The sequence below is a fragment of the Saccopteryx bilineata genome, chromosome 2 (assembly GCF_036850765.1).
Source record: "Saccopteryx bilineata isolate mSacBil1 chromosome 2, mSacBil1_pri_phased_curated, whole genome shotgun sequence".
Classification (NCBI taxonomy): Eukaryota; Metazoa; Chordata; class Mammalia; order Chiroptera; family Emballonuridae; genus Saccopteryx; species Saccopteryx bilineata.
In genome coordinates, this window is record NC_089491.1 from 288,213,918 (window position 1) to 288,233,224 (window position 19,307).

Genomic DNA, 19,307 nt, shown 5'->3' on the forward strand with positions numbered 1-19,307 from the left:
TCCCCCTACAATTACTTGCATTAATATATGCCCTGTTCTTAAATAAATTTATTATAAGCTCAGCAGAATGAAGAATTCAGAAGCTTTTAAGAACTTAATCTCACTGAGGAAAACAGGAGTAGCAAAACTGGAAAACAAAAGCACAGACAGTAAACAGTGTACAAGAGAAGCAAATACAAAAGAAGTTCTAAAATGTAGGCCAAAAAAACCCTTTCTCGGTTAAGACCTTACAATATTCAAAACATATAAAGTAAAAAAAGATACAGTGGTACCTTGAGATATGAATTTAATTTGTTTTGTAACCGAGCTCATAAGTTAGTCAACTCGTATATCAAACTGCCAATACTGGACCCGTGCGCCAGTGCGCCAACTAGAGGCAGCTTCCCGAATCACGACTCATAACTTGGAATTTCACTCGATTCTCAAACAAAAATATGGACCGAGGAGCAGCTCATATCTTAAAAAAAAAAATTTTTTTTAAATCGTATGTTGGTCTGTTCGTATCTCAAGGTACCACTGCAATTAACCACAACTATGACCAAGTGGTGGCACAGTGGACAGTGTATTGACCTGGGATGCTGAAGACCCAGAACCTTGGCTTCAGAACCCAAAGGTTGCTGGCTTGAGCAAGGGGTCACTGGCTCGGCTGGGGCCCCACCCAACCTTCCCCATTAAGGCACATATGAGAAAGCAATCAATGAACAACTAAGGTGCCACAACTATGAGTTGATGCTTCTCATCTCTCTCCCTTCCTGTCTGTCTGTCCTTCTCCCCCCACCCCACAATTCTCTTGGTTAAAAAAAAGAAAAAAAAATAGCAAGCAAGAATAGCCAGGACTATTCTGAAAATGAAGAGCAATTAAGGAACTAGCAGCAACAATAAAGAACTAATACTTATATAGTACGTGCTACATGCCAAACACTGCTCTAAGCTCTTCATAGAAAATAATTCATTTAATCTTCATAACAACTCTATCAGAGAAGTGTTATTATCATCTCCATTTTACAAATAAGGACACTGAATTACTGGGATGTTAAGTAACTTGCCCAAGGTCGCACAGCTAAGAAGTTGTGAAGAAGAGTCAAAGCAAGGCAGTTTAGCACAAAAGTCTATGATCCTTAACCACCATGCTATCTACACTGTACATTATGAAAGTACAGTAATTAAAACAGTGTGATAGGCCCTGGCCGGTTGGCTCAGTGGTAGAGCGTCAGCCTGGCGTGCAGAAGTCCCGGGTTCAATTCCCGGTCAGGGCACACAGGAGAAATGCCCATCTGCTTCTCCACCCCTCCCCCTCTCCTTCCTCTCTGTCTCTCTCTTCCCCTCCCGCAGCCGAGGCTCCACTGGAGCAAAGATGGCCTGGGCGCTGGGGATGGCTCCTCGGCCTCTGCCCCAGGCGCTAGAGTGGCTCTGGTTGCAACAGAGCAACGCCCCAGAGGGGCAGAGCATTGCCCCCTGGTGGGCGTGCCAGGTGGATCCCGGTCAGGCACATGTGGGAGTCTGTCTGACTGCCTCCCCATTTCCAACTTCAGAAAAATACAAAAAATAATAATAATAATTTAAGTTTAAATCATTTAGCAGCAGGAAAAAATGTCAAAAGAATATACTAAAAATTATCACGATAAGAGAAGTTCAGCAGTCCTTACATTACATATACAAGCTGAACCCTAGAAAGCCAGTTGGAAGAAAGGAAAACTGAACAGCTGTAAGGAGCAAAAAAGATGCCAAAACCTTGCAGCCCCTGAAAGAGAAAAATGGAGTATACAGTATTAATTTTATAATGGCTTACCAGTTCCAGTTTCCACAAGGCCCAGAAATACAATGATTCCAGCCCACAGTGTGTCATGATCCTTCCCCAGTGTACCCACATAGAATATTCCCACCATCTTCTGGAGAAGGCCATTTATATATTTATTTACCTATAGTGTGTGGCCTGTGGTGGTGCAGTAACATGCCAACCAGGAATGCTGAGGTCGCAGGTTCAAAATCCTGGGCTTACCCAGTGAAGGCATACACAACAAGCAATTGATGAACAATTAAAATGAAGCAACTATGAGTTGATACATATCACTCTGCCGCTCTGTAAAATCAATAAAATCTTAATACAATTTATTTTCTTAAGGTCCTACCAACTAGCTTTTCTCTCTATATTAATGAGAAGGTACTTTAGGATGATTTCAAAGTGCCCTTTGTGAAAGAGGAAAGCACAATTATAATTTACTTGAGTGCTAAAAAAAAGCCAATCAGAATGCTGATAGCTATACCAAAAATAAAAACAATCTGTAGATTATACTGACCTATACATCCAGACACAATGAAATTTGGTAATTAAATCGAGGCACATAACAAATTATCTCAACTTTGTTATTATCGTAATTGTTTTTTAAATGCATTCAGAATGAGATTTAAAAATTGGGAAGTGTGATATGAACTGAATGTCTAAAAGAAGAATGAAGTGTGCAAACAGAAGCTAAAACAAGAGACAGAAAATGAACATTACCCGAGTTTCTAGCAGCCTTCCACTTCCTGTCTCTGGGCCAGCCGGGCCACATCAGCTACTGATGTAGCACTGTGACTCTGAGTTATCAACATTAAGAATGCATCTACCAAACTTAACATTCCCCTCAGTGCAAAAACATAAATTCATCGGGAACCGTATGTTTTATTCTATATGCTAACCACCAATAATGACATTTCTTTATGCAAACTATGGAGAAAACAACAATTTCTCTAGTTGCCCTATTAAAATATAGCAGTGAACTTCTCTGAAGATTCATTTATAATACATATGTACATATATATACATTTTTTTTTCAAAGACAGAGAGAGAGTCAGAGAGAGGGATAGATAGGGACAGACAGACAGGAACAGAGAGAGATGAGAAGCATCAATCATTAGTTTTTCGTTGCAACACCTTAGTTGTTCATTGATTGCTTTCTCATATGTGCCTTGACCACGGGCCTTCAGCAGACCGAGTAACCCCTTGCTCAAGCCAGCGACCTTGGGTTCAAGCTGATGAGCTTTGCTCAAACCAGATGAGCCCTTGCTCAAGCTGGCGCCCCTGGGGTCTCGAACCTGGGTCCTCTTCATCCCAGTCCAACGCTCTATCCACTGCGCCACCATCTAGTCGGGCCATATATGTACATTTGTTACATACATACTTTAGCTCTATGTACTATATATATCTTAGATATTTTTTAGAAAATAAGTGGACAAAACATGTGTTGTTACTGCTAATAATAACAGCCAGAATTCATTAAGAAATAAGGATAGGTGATCTCTCACCCTGCAACCCACCTGCACCTCCACCATGCCTCCTCCAACCAAATGCCTTATATTAGATTATGTTTCACAGAAACGTAATCAGGATGGATAGTAATGATAGCATAAACACTTTTAAAATAATCATTTTTTTAAAAAAAAGCTCTCTAGAAATATCAGGTTTTAGGACCAAAATGTTGGTAAAAGTTACCACTGCAGAAAATACGGTTGCCTACCTAAAAGAGATTTAAAGGAAGAATTATTAGATGCAATCTAAGTACAGTAAGGCAATCAGAATCAAGGTTAACAGAAAAATCACTATTCTTCCTGGATATTAGCAATAAGCAATTGGGAAATGTAATGCAGAAAGATTACACTTATAATTACAACAAAAATTACAATGCGCCTACAAATAAGCCTAACAAGAAATGTCCAGAAGAGCCTGACCTGTGGTGGCACAGTGGATAAAGCATCGACCTGGAATGCTGAGGTCACCGGTTCAAAACCCTGCTCTTGCCTGGTCAAGGCACATATGGGAGTTGATGCTTCCTGCTCCTCCCCCCTTTTTCTCTCTCTCTCTCACACTCTCTCTCCTCTCTAAAAATGAATAAAAAAAGAATATCTGTGAAAATATAATTTTAAAAAAATGTCCAAAAGGACAAAAGAAATGTCCAGACACAAAATGAAAAATCTTTTACTTAGGAACATAAAAGATTACTGAGACTGGCAAAGGGACACCATGTTCTTCACTGTAAGGATACACTAATCCAACAATGTCAATTCACCCACAAATTAACCTATAAATTAATATAATCTATCAAAATCCCATCAAGATTTCTAAATCTAAACAATCTCATCATAAGGATCTTCAGAAGGGATAATATGCAATAACATCCAAGTAAATTTTGAAAAAGAACACAGTAACGGGGAGCTACTAGGATAAGAATATAACACTTTAAGCCAGCGGTTCTCAATCTATGGGTCGCGACCCCGGCGGGGGTCGAACGACCAAAACACAGGGGTCGCCTAGGCTTTAGGCTTATAATTACTATAAAATAGTATGTTAACAAGGTACAGGAAAAAATAAAGATCAATGGACCCATGGAGACAGTTTTACAAAGATCTATAAACATTTGAAAGTTTAACATGAGAAATATGGTTCTTCAAAGCTGTGAAAATTGATGAACTATTCACTAATTAGCACAATGGAAAAGCATTAAGTTGCTTCCAACTTTAAATAAATTATGTTTGCATAATATAAAATAAAAATTTCAAACAGATTCAAGTTGGTAACATAAATACAAGAAAAAATGAGATCTTTTTAAATAATCTTGCAAACAAATATTCAATAATAAAATGATTACTATCTAAACAAAATGGTTAAAATAAATATCTGGAGCATGAAACACTATAAAGCTGTTGAAAGAATGAGAAATCTATACATACTGCCAGACATATTAAGTACAAAAAAACAAAACTGGGAAGAAAAAATTCATACAGTATGTCATCATTTATGAAACAAGAAAAGTATTAACATGTGCATGCTCATATATATTTAATTACACAGAAAGTTCTGGGAATATACAGATCAAGTCATCAACAGTTTCCTCTAATAAGATAATATGGATTAAGGGTAGGAATATCAAAGGGGACTTTCATGTCTAGTCTATATGCTTTTGTATTGATTTTTCTGTTACACTAACTCTTCATATATTTTTATACAATTAAAAATGTAAATTTCAAAATAATATATGCTACTATAAGAGAAATATTCATGTATCTACCTTTCTTTCCTATAAAAAACAGATGGGTGGCACGAATTGCATCTGTTGGTATTGTTAGTTTCAGGAAAATGTTCTATTCGTAATTATCTGGTACCACAAAATGCTAAGTGGCAATTTTTTTTTCATTCTAACTCTATTGTTAATTTGCTGGAATTAGCAGAGAGAGGGACATGTTAACAAAATCGTATGTGTATATACTGTACATCATATTAAGCCACAGAACATCTTCTTTGACCTTGACCACATCAAGTGAAAGGTTTCTACTCTCTCCCTCTCCTTGGAAAGCAAACCAGGGAATATAAATTGCCCGGGCCTGCTGAGCTTTGTGTTCTGCTGGATCAAAAGCCAGTCCTGGCAAAGTTCACTATGGAGGAGCAGGCAGTACCAGTGCCACAGACTCAGCACATTTACCGCACCAAGCAAAGTGGGGAAAACACTCAATAGACTTCATCTTTTTTAAGCAACCAAAATTAAATTCAGCATAGTATTTATTATATTTAATGTGTATTAATCTATACATTGATTTGAGTGGAAGTTCAATCGAAAACAATACTGAAAATTTTTCCTAATTATAATTAGTATAATGACCACAATTTATATACACACTAAAATTATGCACTCAAATTAAAATGGCAGAGATTAGTAACCAAGAGTTACTGTACAAAATATTACACTTCCACGCAGACACACAAAACCAGACTAGTTTTTTTAGCTGTCTCAGCATGTTCAACATCTATTTAAGCAGCATCATTCTTTTGGACAGCAGATATAAATTATACCTTAAAATTCTCACAGAGACATTAACATAGTCAATTACTATAGAATAACTGAATAAAGAACATAGAAAATACTCCGGAGAGTTAAGCTAAATTCTTTTTAAATTCTGCCACATTACATAAAAAGGAAATAGAAAGTCCTTATAAGTTGCATATTGCAATAATAAACTAAATACGATATATATCACTTTAAGTGGCTACGTAGATTTCAACATAAGATCACTGAAATATTTCATTTTTAACATTAATATTCTATAAAATAGTGCTCTGCTAAAATATCTGGATAGCCTATACATCTGAGTATAGAGAAAAAAATATTCACCTATCCAGTTTTATCAAGTAAAACTATTAATAATCAGACATATTGTCATTTGAAATGTTTTCAATCAACAATGACTATTACAGGCCCTGGCCACGTAACTCAATCTAGAGCATCATACCTATACACCAAGGCTGTGGGTTACATGCCCGGTCAGGGCATATACAAGAAGCAAACTGCCCTGGCCAGTTGGCCCAGTGTTAGAGCATCAGCCTGGTGTGTAGAAGTTCCAGGTTCGATTCCCAATCAGGGCACCTCGGAGAAGCGCCCATCTGCTTCTCCACTCCTCCCCCTCTCGCTTCTCTCTCTCTTCTCTCTTCCCCTCCCCTCTCCTCCTGCAGCCATGGCTTCTCTCTCTCTTCTCTCTTCCCCTCCCCTCTCCTCCTGCAGCCATGGCTTCTCTCTCTCTTCTCTCTTCCCCTCCCCTATCCTCATATAGCCATGGCTCAATTAGAGCAAGTTGGCCCCAGGCACTAAGGATGGCTCCATGGCCTCCTCCTCAAGCACTAAAAAAATGGCTCTGGTTGAATGGTGCAAGGGCCCCAGATGGGCAGAGCATTATCCCCTAGTGGGTTTGCCGGATGGATCCCGGTCCAGGCAGATGCGGGAGTCTGTCTCTGCCTCCCTGCCTCTCACTAAAAAAAAAAAAAAGCAAACGAATGAATCACAACCAAGTGGAACAACAAATCGATGTTTCTCTTTCTTCCTCTCTCTGAAATAAAAAAATTTTGAAAAATTAACAATTAACAATGACTATTACAGAAATATAAAAGGATACAGAATAAGAAAAAATTGTTCCACAATTACTCACATGTGGCACCTACTGTGTGTGAAGGGTACAAGGTAAAGAAATCAATTCTTAGTATCTTAGAATCCAAGAGTGAATTGCACAAATATTTATAAAGTCGGTACATAATACCAGTCAGCAGTTATCTAAAGACTCTCTAAGGTATGGTATAATAAGTCAACTACAAATATTAGAGGGTATATATAGGTAGCTAATATTTTATACTTTCACATTTATAAAGAAACATGGGTTAGTACATTCATCTTCTTAATCTTCTTGATGATGTCATCTACAACAGAGGGGGAGGATATGAAAGCCATCAAATAAGAAAGTAAGCCTAGAGCGGGCGTCCCCAAACTGCGGCCCCCTGAGGACATTTATCCAGCCCCCACTGCACTTCTGGAAGGGGCACCTCTTTCATTGGTGGTCAGTGAGAGGACCACTGTATTTGGCAGCCCTCCAATGGTCTGAGGGACAGTGAACTGGCCCCCTGTGTAAAAAGTTTGGAGACCCCTGGTAGAGGTTAAGACAGCAGTTCAATGTTACCATGAGATTCCAAATATATAGCGCTGTTAGTGCCTACTGCTCCCTTTGTTAGACCATAATAGCTAAGTGACTCTGTAGCCACAGAGTATACAGATCTAACCATTCTGAAAACTTCAATATTGGTCTCAAGAGAAATGGGGGAGAAAAAGTCTAAATATCTTTGCACGCGCGCGCACACACACACACACACCTACCCCAAAAGGAAAATAGGCACTGTCATACACCAAAACTACAGAATCACAAATAGGTATCCCAATTTCATTGGTCTCTAATCTTTTTCTGTTTGGGCAAGTAGGGTTTTATGGGTTTAAAGAAAAAAAGACATTAAGTACTGAGAATATGTGTGACACACAGCACCCAACAGGTGGCAATTATTTCTACACCACTTCTTCCAAGAACTGAGGCCTACCATAAGTCTGTCAGCAGAACCCTATATGCCCCATCTCCCTCTCCCCTGATATTCAAGATTCTTTCAAAAGCGCATCTCTCAATAGACCTTCAACATGAGTCTTTGAATCACCTTTGATCCATTACTCTTAATCTGACATTACCAATGGTTCTCAAAGTGTGAATCCCAACCAGCTGCATCTGAAACAGCTAAAAATTTGTCAGATCTGCAAATTTTTGAATCCCACCCAAAACCTGAATCAGAAACTGAGGGTGAGACCCAGCAATCTGTGTTAAAGTTCTTCGTGTTCAAGTTCTTCGTGTTAAAGTTCAAGAACAACTGTTCGGCCCTGGCCAGTTGGCTCAGTGGTAGAGCGTCGGCCTGGCGTGCGGGGGACCTGGGTTCGATTCCCGGCCAGAGCACATAGGAGAAGCGCCCATTTGCTTCTCCACCCCCCCTCCTTCCTCTCTGTCTCTCTCTTCCCCTCCCGCAGCCGAGGCTCCATTGGAGCAAAGATGGCCCGGGCGCTGGGGATGGCTCCTTGGCCTCTGCCCCAGGTGCTAGAGTGGCTCTGGTCGTGGCAGAGTGACGCCCCGGAGGGGCAGAGCATCCCCCCTGGTGGGCAGAGCATCGCCCCTGGTGGGCGTGCCGGGTGGATCCCGGTAGGGCGCATGCGGGAGTCTGTCTGACTGTCTCTCCCTGTTTCCAGCTTCAGAAAAATACAAAAAAAAAAGGAAAAAGAAAAAAAAAAAAGAACAACTGTTCTATATGATTTGATGAAGTATCTACAGTGAAACTTCAAATTTACCTATTCCAGGAGAAATCTGTTAAGATTGATAAGGTAACAGCTTAAGTATTTTGAAATCGCATATCCATAGTATGAGAAAAAGTTCATTTGACTTATGAAATCAAGAATATAAAAGTCCAACTAAAACATGCTTTTAACAAGAAACTTTATATAATCAGTAGTAAAAACTATACAAGGAGGGGCCCTGGCCAGTTGGCTCAGTGGTAGAGCATTGGCCTGGTGTGTGGAAATCCCGAGTTCGATTTCTGGCCAGAGCACACAGAAGAAGCACCCATCTGCTTCTCCACCCTTCCTCCTTTCCTTTCTCTCTGTTTCTCTCTTCCCTTCCCACAGCCAAGGCTCCATTGGAAAAAAGTTGGCCCAGGCGCTAAGGACAGAACCACGGCCTTGGCATCAGGCACTAGAATGGTTCCAGCAGAGACGAAGCAATGCCCCAGATGGGCAGAGCATCGCCCCCTGGTGGGCATGCCGGGTGGATCCTGGTCGGGCGCATGCAGGAGTCTGTCTCTTTGCCTCCCTGTTTCCCACTTCAGAAAAATAAAAACTATACAAAGAAGAACAAAAAGGTCTTAAAGGATGTTAGATGCTTACAATATAAAAAAGTCCTAAATATCATATTAACTAGCAAACAAATGTGCCAGATTAGAATGAAATCTCTACCTAAACTTTACATTTGCATTGGCCTGTGTTTCTGGTTCAACTTCTCTAAAGAAAAACATCCTGGCCCTGGCTGGTTGGCTCAGTGGTAGAGATATCCCAGGTTCGATTCCTGGTCAGGGAACACAGGAAAAGCAACCATGTGCTTTTCCACCTCTCTCTCTCTCTCTCTCTTTCTTTCTCTCACTCTCTTCCCCTCCCACAGCCATGGCTCCATGGTTTGAGCACATTGCCCTGGGCACTAAGGATGGCTCCATGGAGCCTCCATCTCAGGTGCTAAAAAAATAGCTCAGTTGCAAGCACGGTCCCAGATGGGCAGAGCACTGGCCCCAGACAGGGGTCCGCTGGATGGATCCTGGTTGGGACACAGGGGTCTGTCTCTGTATCTCCCCTACTCTCACTTGGAAAAAAAGAAAAAAGAAGAAAAAACATCCTATGAAAAGTGAGAGAAAAAGAACCGTAGACAGTCCTCTAATTGACAACCGGCCCCTAGGATGAATCATCAAAAGAGGCTATTTACCTTCAGGATAAGGTATGCCTAGTGTGATTTCAGATTCCCCTGTGCTTTCAGATCTCCCACATTTCCTTACCTCTTTGCTGCTTCCTGTAAGTCCTTTAATAACCAAGAGTCACTTGAGAGAAAACAGAGACTTAAAATGTAAATGCTTTAATTCTATACTTTAGCACACCATCATGTTGATAATAGCAGGGTCTTAGATACCGTATATCCCTATGTATAAGATGTCCCCATGTATAAGACACACCTTAATTGTGGGGCCTGAAATTTGAAAAAAAAATGTATTACATAAAGTTATTGAACTCAAGTTTTATCCATCATAAAATTCATACGACTTCTCATCCACGCAAAAAAGCGGGAAGTAAAAAAAAAAAAAAATCTACAACTACTATATAAGACGCACCCAGTTTTTAGACCCCAAAATTTTCAAAATAGGGTGCATCTTATACATGGGGAAATATGATAGTGTACAAACCTTTCACAAATGACTCATGATCTTCACAACCAGCTTGAGGTAAATAAGGACAACAAAACTGCTGTTTATTTAGTACTTAGTGCCTGGTACTTTCCTTAAGAGTCTTACATAATTTTATTATTTAATTCAACAATCTAAAAAACATTCTGCTGAGGTTGAAGTTGTAAGCCATTTACTATCGTCAGATACAGGGCAGGATTTGAATCCAATTCTTTTTTCTTTTTTAGATTTTATTTTATTCATTTTTAGAAAGGGGGGAAGAGAGAGTAAGAGAGAAAGAGGGAGGAGCAGAAAACATCAACTCCCAAATGTGCCTTGACCAGGCAAGCCCGGGGTTTTATTTTGAACCAGCAACCTCAGCGTTCCAGGTCGAAGCTTTATCCACTGCGCCACCACAGGTCAGGCAAATCCAATTTTATCTAATTTGAAAACCCATGTTTTCTAAATCTCTACGCTATGGCCAAGATTTGGAGGAAAGGGTTTGAGTTTCAGTCTCATAACTTAACAGCTAGACTACCTTAAAAAGTCACTCAATTCTCTTAACTCTTCTTCATCCATTAAATGAGAAGATTAATACCTGCCCCCACCTATTTCAAAATAATAAGGCAAAGGTCTTCATAAACTTCTAAAAAAAACTACACAAATATAAATTTATTACCAGCATTAACCCCAATTTTGGAAAGAAATAAAATGAACAGAAGAAACAACACAGAATGGGTGTTGGAAGGGGAGAGATGCTGGTTTTTCCTGTGTTTTCTTTGTAAAGCATGCTGAAAACCCTTAAGGAGAAACTTCATCATTTACCTGGGACCTTACTGGCAATTGGCCTATGATAACAACAACTGTACCACAACTTATAGTGCCACTTTGCTAAAAATACAGATTCAACTACCGTATATTTTGCTCCATAAGACAGACCTGACCATAAGACGCACCTAGGATTTTAAGAAGAAAAATAAGAAAAAAAATATTCTGAACCAAATGGTGTGTTAAAATATTTAACAAAATGGTACTTCAGAAAAAAGGAAACTCGTGCGGAGGACCCGGGTTCGATTCCCGGCCAGGGCACACAGGAGAAGCGCCCATTTGCTTCTCCACCCCTCCGCCGCACTTTCCTCTCTGTCTCTCTCTTCCCCTCCCGCAGCCAAGGCTCCATTGGAGCAAAGATGGCCCGGGCGCTGGGGATGGCTCTGTGGCCTCTTCCTCAGGCGCTAGAGTGGCTCTGGTCGCAACATGGCGACGCCCAGGATGGGCAGAGCATCGCCCCTGGTGGGCGTGCCGGGTGGATCCCGGTCGGGCGCATGCGGGAGTCTGTCTGTCTCTCCCTGTTTCCAGCTTCAGAAAAAGTCAAAAAAAAAGAAAAAAAAAAAAAGAAAAAAGGAAACTAAAATAAAAATAAATAATGGAAAAAAATATATATATTTAACAAAATGTACCACAATAATATTTCAACAATGTAAACTCAACAGCAGTATTAACAGCCATTAGCACTGTTATTAACAAATAGAAGAGACTTTAATGTTCAAATACTCTTCTAGTTGTCCGGGAACCTGCAGCAGCTAAAACAAATGAACATTCGCTCCATAAGACACACAGGCATTTTCCCCTCCACTTTTTTTGGGAGGAGGGGTGCGCCTTATGGAGTGAAAAATAAGGTATAGAGAGGAAGTGCGTCTTATGGAGCGAAAAATAAGGTACATAGCTGTAACTTATACAATTTGTAGGTTAACAAAAATCTAACAGCTGGTTTCTTTTTAAAAATTTGGTTCTCATAAGAATCAGTGACCACCATACTAGATCACCATAATTAAAATCCCCTTGCAACAGCCTTCCTGTTCTTTTCTACAGAATTATATTCAACCAAGGGTGCCTACGTCTTCCATTCTGTAAAGATTAAAACATGACCTCCAGATCCAAAATAAATAAATCAGACCATTCAAAATGATGAGTTTGACTTAAAGGAAAATTTCTATTATTCAAAATTTCACAATTTTTAAGACTATTTATTCATTTTAGAGAGAGGAGAGAGAAAGAGAGAGAGAGAAGGGGGGAGGAGCAGGAAGCATCAACTCCCATATGAGCCTTGACCAGGCAAGCCCCAGGTTTCAAACCTGCATCGACACTTTATCCACTGCGCCACCACAGGTCAGGCCAAAACTTTACAATTTAAGGTTAACTTTTAATAGTATTTTCAGCAAATGAGTTAGAAAAGTTAAAGTGAAATCACTCAACTGTTGTGAAGTATGTCAGATATGAGAAAGAAAAGTATTTAACCCCAAATTACTTACTAGTCAACAAAACATCAGCTCACCAAAATGGTTCCATAGCAGAGTTCAGAAAAGTCATAGTACTCATCTCTTTCATACCAAAAACAGCCCTATTATTTTTATTTCTTCTAGATTACATTCATGAAAATCACTTTAAGCAAAGCAAATTATTTTAACTTACCACATATTAAAAATAAAAAACAGCCCTGGCCGCTTGGCTCAGCGGTAGAGTGTTGGCCTGGCGTGTGGGGGACCCGGGTTCGATTCCCGGCCAGGGCACATAGGAGAAGCGCCCATTTGCTTCTCCACCCCCACCCCCTCCTTCCTCTCTGTCTCTCTCTTCCCCTCCCGCAGCCAAGGCTCCATTGGAGCAAAGATGGCCCAGGCGCTGGGGATGACTCCTTGGCCTCTGCCCCAGGCGCTACAGTGTCTCTGGTCGCAGCAGAGCAACGCCCCCTGGTGGGCAGAGCGTCGCCCCTGGTGGGCGTGCCGGGTGGATCCCGGTAGGGCGCATGCGGGAGTCTGTCTGACTGTCTCTCCCCGTTTCTAGCTTCAGAAAAATATATTAAAAAAAAAATTAAAGATGTATTTAAAAAAAATAAAATAAAAAACTAAAACACTATTCTCATTTTCAATAAGAAAATACTTCTTTCTACAAAAGAAAAATCAGACTGATAAACCATTTCTATAACATATGTACATTTTTACTGATTAACAACATACAATATTTGATCTACTTTAAACATACATGTAAACTCAACAACTTGTCAGACCTAACTTTCATATATAAAATTATGCGCAAATACCTCAATACTGAAACTCAAGACAGCGATGTGCATACTAGTTCTAGGATCCAGGTTTTTGGTGTAAACGTCAAATGATAGGTACACTGAGTAGCTTTTGAATCTAATTCATTTATTCATTCAATTCAGAATCTACCACATATTTCTAAGCAGTAGTTCTCAACCAGGGGCAATTGTGTCCGTCCGTCCCCCCCCCCCCCCCCCCCCCCCCCCGCAAAAGGACATTGAGCAATCCCTGTAAATGTTTCTGGTTGTCACAACTGCAAGGGGAGACAGGAGTTGTTGCCAGAAGGTATGCTAATTGGCATCTATTGAGTAGAGGCCAGGGATGCTGCCAGACATCATACAAAGCACAGGACAGCCCCCCACAACAAAGAATTATCCACCCCAAAATGTCAATATTGCTAAGATTGAGAAACTGATCAAAAAGTTTCTAAGAACAATATCGGCCCTGGCTGGTTAGTTCAGCAGGAGAGCCTTGGCCTGGCATGTGTAAGTCCTGGGTTCAATTCTCAGGGCACACAGGAGAAGCGCCCATCTGCTTCTCCACGTTTCCAGTCCTCCCCTTCTCTCTCTCGCCCCCACCCTACCAGAGCCATGGCTCAAGTGGTTTGAGTAAGTTGGCCTCCTGCGCTGGGGATGATTCCATGGCCTCCGCCTTAAGCACTAAAATGGCTCGGTTGTGCAACAGGGCAACGCCCCATATGGGAAGAGCATCGCCCCCTAGTGGGCACACCGGGTGGATCCCGGTCACCAGCATACAGGAGTCTGTCTCTGCCTTCCCGCCTCTGACATAAAAAGAATTTAAAAAAATAACAGTATTCATGTCACCTTTGTTTTCTATATTATTTGCTGTTTCCACTGTTTTCATATTAGTCTCTGACAACAAACTTACCCTATTCCCATCCTTTCAATCAACTTCTAACTTCCAAACTTGTCAACAGAATAATCACCTCAGCCAATTTCAAACCTTACAGTCTTTGGCTAATCCCTATTTTTAATAGTAGTGGTAGGAATGGTAGCAGCTAACACATATCTAGCTCTTAACTATGTGCCAGGCACTATTCTAAGTGCCTCACATATATTAACTCATTAAATCTGGGTTTAATTACTACGTCCTCTCATTAAGCCCATTTTACAAATGGAGAATCCAGGCACAAAAAGGTTAAATAGCTTGCCCAAGGTCACACAAATAATAAACAGCTGAGCCAGGTTTCAAATCCAGACAGAATGGCTCCAGAGTTCGTGCCCTTAATAAATATTCCACAGTGATCTCTCCTCTTTCATCCTCTATATCAAATCATGAAGTCCTTTTAGTTCCACAAGGACAGGAGGACTCTATTATATTCACAGCAACATCCCAAGCCCAGTACATAACAGATGTCCAAAAAACATGTCTGTTAAATGAATAAGTATCCCTTCAACTTCACCTCTTATTTCCACTGCCTCCACTCTGGGCCAGTCTTTCTGCATTTCCTACACTATGAACTAGAATAGATAAACTAACATTTTTCCATTAACTGGGGTCCATTCAACACATTCAAAGTTCTCTTCCCACTTCTTCCCAACTTAAATCATAAAATCTTAAGAGTCTAAAGGTACCTTCGCAGTCTAACATTTTACAGATTAAAAAAATCAAGGATGGTAAGTGACTAAATCACTCAGCCAGGCAAAGCGAGGACCAGGACTTGATTTTTGCAAGTTTTGCTCTATAATTCACTCCCGGAGAATTTGCTTCACTCCTGACGGATGTCCCCTCAAACCATCCCATTCACAAATTATGTTCATTTCTACTGTTCATGCTCAAGTTGTTCCTCCTGATCAACTTACCCTTGTTTTCTTGCTCCAGAGATTCAATTTCTATCCATCCTTCAAATTTTCTTTCTATTCCATTCCTCATGACTTCCTCTTCCTCTGAAAATCCTAAATTCTAAATAAGATCCTAGAAGAAGATGATAACTATGGCCTACTAGGCAGTTGAATGCATACTAACACTTTCTACAAAGCAAAGCCACTTGGATTTCTTCCCTAACAACTAATTCACCCACTCTTGCCTCTTTGTTTGAGAAAGTGGTTTCAATAAAGACTGTCATACAGCACCTTCTTTTCCCCTCCATTTTTTTTTTGTGCATGCATAAGAGAAAAAGAGAGAGAGAGAAAGAGGGAGAAAAAGGAACAGACAGGAAGAGAGATGAGAAGCATCACTTCTTCATTGTGGCACACCTTAGTTGTTCACTGATTGCTTTCTCATGTGTGCCTTGACCAGGGGACAACCAGCCAAACAAGTAATCCCTTGATCAAGCCAAGGACCTCTGGACTCAAGCCAGTGACCATGGGCTCATGTCTATGATCCCATGCTTAAGCTGAAGACCCACACACTCAAGCTGGATGAGCACGTGCTCAAGCTGGCAATCTCTGGGTTTCAACCCTGGGTCCTCTGTGTCCCAGGCTAAAGCTCTATCCGCTGAACCATGCCCTGGTCAGGCAATATAACTTTTTTTTTTTTTAATTTTAGTGAGAAGAGGGGAAACAGAGACAGACTCCTGCATGTGCTCAAACCGGGATCCACCCAGCAAGCCCAGAGGACAATGCTCTGCTCATCTGGGGCCCTTGCTCCGTTGCAACCAGAGCCATTTACTGCCGGAGGCAGAGGCGGAGGCAATGGAGCCATCCTCAGCACCCGCCTGGGGCCAGCTCGCTCCAATCTTAGCTCTAATCGAGCCATGGTTGCAGGAAGAGGGGAGGAAGAAGGAGAGGAAGGAATATGAGGGGGAGAGAGAGAGAGATAGAAAGATAGATAGGGAGGGAGAGAGAGAAGCAAGAGGGGGAGGGGTAGAGAAGCACATGGGCACGTCTCCTTTGTGCTATGGCCGGAAATCGAATCCAGGACATCCACACACAGCACAGACGCTCTACCACTGAGCCAATCAACCAGGGCCTATACACTTTCTTAACATGTTGATTGGTATACCTGGAAGAAAAGTTCACTCACATCTTTAATAGTAGACATGTAATTCTTTTTTTTTTTTTTAGATTTTTTATTTATTGACTTTTAGAGAGAGGAGAAAGAGTGGAGAGAATGGGAAGCATCAACTTGTAGTACGTAGTTGCTTCCTGTAAGTGCCTTGACCCAGCAAGCCCGCATTTCAAACCAGAGACCTCAGTGTTCCAGGTAAATATTTTATCCACTGTGCCACCACAGGTCAGGCAGAATTTAATTCTTGAATACCACCAAATCACTTAGATCTCCTCCAATAAGAAACAACTCCACTTATTCCCAAAGTTCAAACCCAGAACTGATACAACTCACCTCGTAGACCATCTCTTTCTTTGCATTACTTCCTCCAAAACTCCATTCCTAACAAACACTTCCCGCTTCCTTTTCTTCCTCCTCTTCCCTACATTGTACAATATAGAACACACTGTATCTTTTATATCTTTCACCCTTTACTACTTTCTATAGGCCTCTTCAGTGAAATTCCAGTTTGCCATCTCTCAACCAACCTCAATTATCCAGTCCTTGACACAGAAGTCACATCTCTCTCCCCAGCTTCTCTCTGGTCTTAGGATATCTAAACCTCACAAAGGTCAATTTTGTTTTTTCCCCCTTCTCCACTCTTCCTTCCTCTAGAAAAGCAGTCTCAAAAGTGGTGTGGGTGGGTGCAGCTCAGAGGAAGTGCAAAAGAATCCACTGGGCTGCAGGAAAAGACACACACTGAACTCTTCTCATTACACTTTATCTTTCATCTCATGCTTTCTTAAATTCTATTTCTGCGTATGTTATGTTACATATTAGCACAGCAGGACAAGTATAAAATTAATAAAAGATACATTAATTCCTGAGGTTTATGCTCTTTTACTGATAAGTGTACCATTCAAGAGTCTGGAGACAACTATTCCAAAAATACCTTGAAAACCGAAGTAATAGGTTCCTACAAAGAGGATCTAAGTATGAATACCTGCACACAAGTGGAAGGAAAAAAACCCTGTTCATGTCCAAAGTCTTAACCATGCCCACCCACCTCAAACCCCTACTAGTCATCTCAGAATTCTGTCCTATTCAAAAGAGCAGAACGGAGGGGTCTGGTTTGGCAAAGCCCTTCTTTCCCAATTTGGGGGGGCAGGGGGCGTCCAGCGTGCTGAGATACTACCCTTACCTTCTCCATAGAAGAGTATTTCAGGCAGGCACTGTTCACTATCCTGACACTGCTCATCGCCTGACTTACAAAATATACTTTACACGCCACTGTCTCCTGAGATTCAGTTGCTATTTCCCAATCCCTTTAAGGCACAACTAAGGTTCCATGCGCTTAGGACCGATCGACTTATGCTCACACCTCCAGGACGGAGCTCACACCTCCCCTCATCCTTTCCTCCCTGGTGATACTACCCACCGTCGTCCCTGGGCCGCACAGTCCCGTCCCAGCGTGGAGGACGGTCCAGCCCCGGTCCCCAAGCCCACTTCTCTCTCGCCCTCCGCCCCCCGGAGCTGCCAGCCAGGCTGGAGTCGGGAGGGGGAGGGGTGTGACTCGCCTCCCGTGACTGGCCCAGATGGCAGTGGATTCCGCCCCCACTCTCGGGCACCCTTCCACCGCCCGACCCCCCGGGGCTGCCTATCTGCCGCCCACCCCGCCCCAACCCCACCCCCGGCCTCGCAGGTCCCCCATGCCGGCTCCGGGACACACTTACCATGCTGGGTGAAGATATTGAAGCCGGCCTCTGCGGTGCGCCCCGCCAGGTCCCGCCTGCGGCTGGAGGGCCTGGCTGTACTGCTGCCCCGGCTCCCGCGGGGCTGCGGCTGCTGGAGCCCCGGAGCCTCCCCGACGCGGCCCACCTGCTGCCCCATCCCTGCGCTCTCGTACTCCCGCGCCCCCGCCGGCCGCAGGTCACATTCCTCCTCGGCTCCGGCCAAGGGCTCCTGGGGCTGCTCCGCTCTCCTTGCCAGTCCAGGCCCCGGTCCCGAGGAGCCAGGCGGGCGGAAGCTCCGCACCCGCACTCCTCACAGCAAACGCCGCGCTGCCTCTCAGCGACTCACAGAGCCTCCTCTTCCCTCCTCCTCTCGCGGCTCCGCGCCCCCAACGCCACCGCCTCCGCCATCTTTAAACCACCGAGCACGGCGAGAGCGTGAGGCAGAGCGTCTCCCGCCCCCAAATCCGACCAGTCACCTCCGCTACTCGAGGGGGTGGGCTTCCCGGCAGCCCCGCCCCGGCCCCGCCCCGCCCGCGTGGCCCCAGGCTCCTCGCGGGGTGGGTTCCGCAGTGCCCACCTCGCTGGCACGTCCGCTGCGGCGTCCAGTCTCCCGGTCCCACTGCCCCTTCCCCGCACCTCGGCCCCTCACGTTCGGCTCCACACGCCACTGCCTTTTGGGGGGTTGGTGGGTGTAAAGCCCTCCCTGTCCCACCTCCACCTGTCAAATCAATCAGTCTCGCTCCGCGCCCCAGGTGCACCTCTCAATGGCAGACGCAGCTGGGACAGAAAAGCCCAGGACACGTGGTGCTTGCCATCCAGGTGAGGATCTCCGAAGTTCAGGAGAATCCATTTACACACCCTTGTCAGCAGTTGGCCTAGAGTCAAAATTATTCAAAATATACATGAAGATAGTAAAGGGGTACATTATTGGTTTCATTGGGATTTTTTTTTTAATTATTTCATGATGTTAAATTGTGCTGGGCTCGGTTGTCTGCGCTCTAATGGAGGAGCAGTTGTGGCCCCATTCCTCGTATTATGTTACCATGAATTCCTCTTTAAGTCCTTTATTACCTAACCACATGTATGTTTCTGTTACCCTCACAATGCTTGACAGTAAAGGCAATCTTCCCACTGGCGTGCTTCATATACCGTGTATGCACGTGGTCAGGTCTTCTTTTGATGACAAAGGACGGGAGAAAAAAATCTATCTTTGACTCTGTTTCCGAGTCA

At 42.8% G+C, this 19,307-nt stretch overlaps 1 protein-coding gene across 2 annotated transcripts in view; it reads right to left on the reverse strand.

The window, feature by feature from the left end:
• ABL2 (ABL proto-oncogene 2, non-receptor tyrosine kinase) overlaps positions 1-18,486 on the reverse strand; it is a 75,025-nt gene extending 56,539 nt beyond the window's left edge. For both annotated transcript variants that reach the window (XM_066261251.1, XM_066261249.1), the window contains exon 1: positions 18,078-18,486. In XM_066261251.1, coding sequence (XP_066117348.1) covers positions 18,078-18,234 — 157 coding nt within the window. In that variant the 5' untranslated portion in view covers positions 18,235-18,486. The remainder of the gene's footprint in view (positions 1-18,077) is intronic.
• Between the last annotated feature and the right edge of the window lie 821 nt (positions 18,487-19,307).